Genomic DNA, 3,570 nt, shown 5'->3' with positions numbered 1-3,570 from the left:
GGGATGGACGGAGCTCACTTACTCCTCGCCTTCCATCTCAGTGCCGGAACCGGAAGTCGTCTAGGGGTATTTTATACTGGCATATTATGGGGGACATTAGCTCAACTGGGGGCATTACAAGGGGGTATTTTTTGCATTGTCACATTATAAGGAGAATTATTTCTACTGGGGGGCATTATGGTGGGCTTTATTACTCCCCCATGGTATGACCCCCTAGTAGCAGCACCAGCCTCTCCCTGCTCTGCTATCCCTTTGCCCCTTCTCCAAATCCTTATTATGAAATCTTTCTCATTAGGATAAAACACAACATCAGCTCCGCCGAGCCCCCGGCCAAAGTGTTGAAGTGGCGTCCGAGATCCCCAAGGGCCAAGTAATTGTAAGTTTTCATGTGAAATATGTTTATGTTATACACGTATAGCATACACTGTGCCACACAATATACAGTATACCTCTACACTGTGCCACACAATGTACAGTATACCTCTACACTGTGCCACACAATATACAGTATACATCTACACTGTGTAGTCTGTTATATAAGCACCCTTGTTCTGTGGTGGCGAACAGAAAATAATCTGGAAGTGCCCCTCCCGAGACCAGGCTCTGGATCCGCCACTGGTCTGGACCGCTCACAGGAGTGTACATTTCCCCAGTCGTCTCCATGACACCAAGTCCTGAGATTGACTTCCTTCTGATTGGACAGGAAAAACACAGAGAGGTTAAAACCCCCACCCCCTCCTCACATCACCAGTGTTTTTCCTGTCCCATCAGGATAGGAAGCAGGAGAGGTGCACGGAGCTCGTTTGGGCTCACCTGGAGTTATTTTTTTCATCTGGGCCGAGGTCGGATCTGCAGTGCAGCTCTCCCTCCTCCGTTTGGTTAGGCCTGGGCTCGGGCACATAGGTAGTGCCCCTGCGAATATTCCCTCTGCGGCGGTCCCGGAGGGCTTGATGCAGAGGGAAGGAGGAACACGGCGGATCGGCACTGTGATGTGTCCCGGCCGGCAGGCGGATGACGTCAGACGCCGGGGGCGGAGCTAAGCGCGCTGACGTCATCAACATGCGCCACAGGTCCTGCAGCATGAGAAGCACATGGAGACACTATAAAAACGCTCAGGACCTGTGTAACGGCGCCCTGCATAGCGCGGCTCACATATTTTGGTGAAGCATCTCTGAAGCGGTCGGGAGTCAAGATGAGCACCCCCCTCACGCCGGGCTCTGGAACCGAGCCTGCATCAAACCCTGGGACAGTGAGTAACCTGTTCTCAGGTACATGCCTTGTATGGTGGGTTCAGTCTGCTCATCCTTTCCTCCCTTACCATTTCAGGGAGAAAAGGATTCGGCTTCTGCAGCCAAAAAAACTAGAAAATGTGGTATTTGCTGCAAAAGATTGTCTAACACTGGATCCAAGCCCCTGTGTAAAGAATGTACTGCCAGTGTCATCAAGTCTGAGTCTTCTAGTCTAATTGAAGACATTAGAAAAGTGGTAAAAGAAGAGGTTCAGCTAGCCTTAACTACCAGAGAACCTACTCCCCCCAAAGTTCCCCCCACTCAGGACGCCCGTAGTGTTAAATCACTTATCCTGGATTCCGACTCTGAGGGGCTGGCGGTCTCAGACTCCGAATCTGTCCAAAAACACCCGGCATCTTCAGATGAAGAGGGCGAATATAAGCGCTTCCTGTTCAATCCTGAAGATATTGATGAACTTATCAGGGCCATCAGGGCCACCATTCAGATGGAGATGCCTAAAACCCCTAGGTCTACCCAGCAAGAAATTTTTGGGGGTCTAGGTGAAAGGAAGAAGGCCGTTTTTCCAGTCCCTGATAGTGTCCAAAAATTAATTAGGTCTGAATGGGAAAAACCGGATAAAGGATCCTTTATCCCAAGAGGAATTAAGAGGCGCTACCCCTTTAGCCAAGAGGACTGTACGGATTGGGAGACCATTCCCAAAGTAGACGCGCCAGTGGCCAAGGTAGCAAAACATACGGCCCTACCGTTTGAAGACTCAGCACAATTGAAAGATCCTCTAGACAGGAAAGCGGAGAGTCTCTTGCGAAAGACCTGGGAGACTACGGCGGCCCTTCTCAAACCGGGCGTTGCCTCCACATGTGTGGCCAGAACACTGAACCTTTGGCTAGACCAGCTAGAGATACATCTGGTCAATAAGACACCACGGGATCAAATTCTAGAGAGCTTGCCTCTATTAAAGATGGCAACCTCCTTTCTAGCAGACGCAGCTGCTGAATCAGTTAAACTGTCCGCCCGTACAGCTGTTCTCTCAAATACAGCGAGAAGGGCACTATGGCTTAAAGCGTGGTCAGGAGATATCACATCTAAAAATAAATTAATCGCACTTCCCTTCCACGGTCAGTACGTTTTCGGAGAAGATCTAGATAAAATCCTAGACAACGCGACAAATAAAAAAAGAGGGTTTCCAGAGGAAAGATATAAACAAAAAAGGCAGCCCTTTCGTGACCGATTTTTTCAACCCGAAAATAAAAAAGATAAAGGGAAGACTGGGAGGTGGAGCTATGCGAAGGGAGGCAGGGGGAGAAGCTTCCTCTTCAACCCAAATCGGGCCGAAGCCTCCTCATCCAACAACAAACAATGACGCCATACCAGTGGGGGGAAGACTCAGCTCCTTTCTAAGATCTTGGGAGCATGTAACAAACAGCCGGTGGATCTTAAGTATTATACAAGAGGGTTATCTGATAGATCTTCTCTCTTCCCCTCCACAGAAATATGTGATCACTACCCTTCCCCCATCTCAAACTGCGACCTTAAAAAACGACATAAAAAACCTATTAACCTTGGACGCCATAGAGCCCGTCCCGGAAAATCAGACAGGACTGGGATTCTATTCCCGCCTCTTCATTATAAAGAAACCAAACGGGAAATCCAGGGTAATTATAAATCTGAAACATCTAAACAAATACGTAAGATATCAAAAATTCAAAATGGAGACCCTGAAGTCAGCAGTGAAACTCTTAAAAAAGGATGCAGTGATGGCCACAATAGATTTAAGCGACGCCTATTATCACGTCCCAATTCACAGGTCATCAAGGGAATTCCTAAGGTTCGCAATAGAATTGGAGGGAAACATTCAGCATTTCCAGTTCAGGTGTCTCCCCTTCGGGATCTCTTCTGCCCCAAGGGTTTTTACCAAAATAATGGCGGAAGCCTTGACAACCTTGAGAGAAAAGGCAATTTGTGTGATCCCCTATCTGGACGACCTACTGGTAGTGGCGGACAACATAGAGACCATGGGAATCCATCTCGGGTTAGTCCTGGATCATCTACAGAGCCTAGGTTGGCTCATCAATTGGAAAAAATCGGATTTAATCCCATCCAAACGGAAATTTTTTCTGGGCATTACTCTAGACACAGTCTCCCAAAGATCCTTTCTACCACCTCAAAAGATAGTAAAACTTCAGACAGCTTTGAGGAAGTTCAAGAAGGAGAAATTCTGTTCAATAAGACAGGCCATGAAGGTACTAGGGAGTCTGTCCGCTTGCATTCCAGCAGTTGCCTGGGCACAGTTCCATCTAAGACCACTCCAGAAATTCATCTT

General features: G+C 48.0%; 1 protein-coding gene across 1 annotated transcript; it reads left to right on the top strand.

Moving 5' to 3' along the window:
- The first annotated feature begins 1,003 nt into the window (after window positions 1-1,003).
- On the top strand, window positions 1,004-2,816 carry LOC120997478 (lamina-associated polypeptide 2, isoforms alpha/zeta-like). The gene is made up of 2 exons (XM_040427563.1): window positions 1,004-1,249; window positions 1,327-2,816. The coding sequence occupies exons 1-2, from the start codon at window positions 1,193-1,195 to the stop codon at window positions 2,608-2,610; spliced, it is 1,341 nt and encodes a 446-aa protein (XP_040283497.1). The 5' UTR covers window positions 1,004-1,192; the 3' UTR covers window positions 2,611-2,816.
- Window positions 2,817-3,570: the final 754 nt, after the last annotated feature.

Source organism: Bufo bufo, chromosome 4 (assembly GCF_905171765.1).
Source record: "Bufo bufo chromosome 4, aBufBuf1.1, whole genome shotgun sequence".
NCBI lineage: Eukaryota > Metazoa > Chordata > Amphibia > Anura > Bufonidae > Bufo > Bufo bufo.
This window is presented reverse-complemented; position numbering and strand designations above follow the sequence as displayed.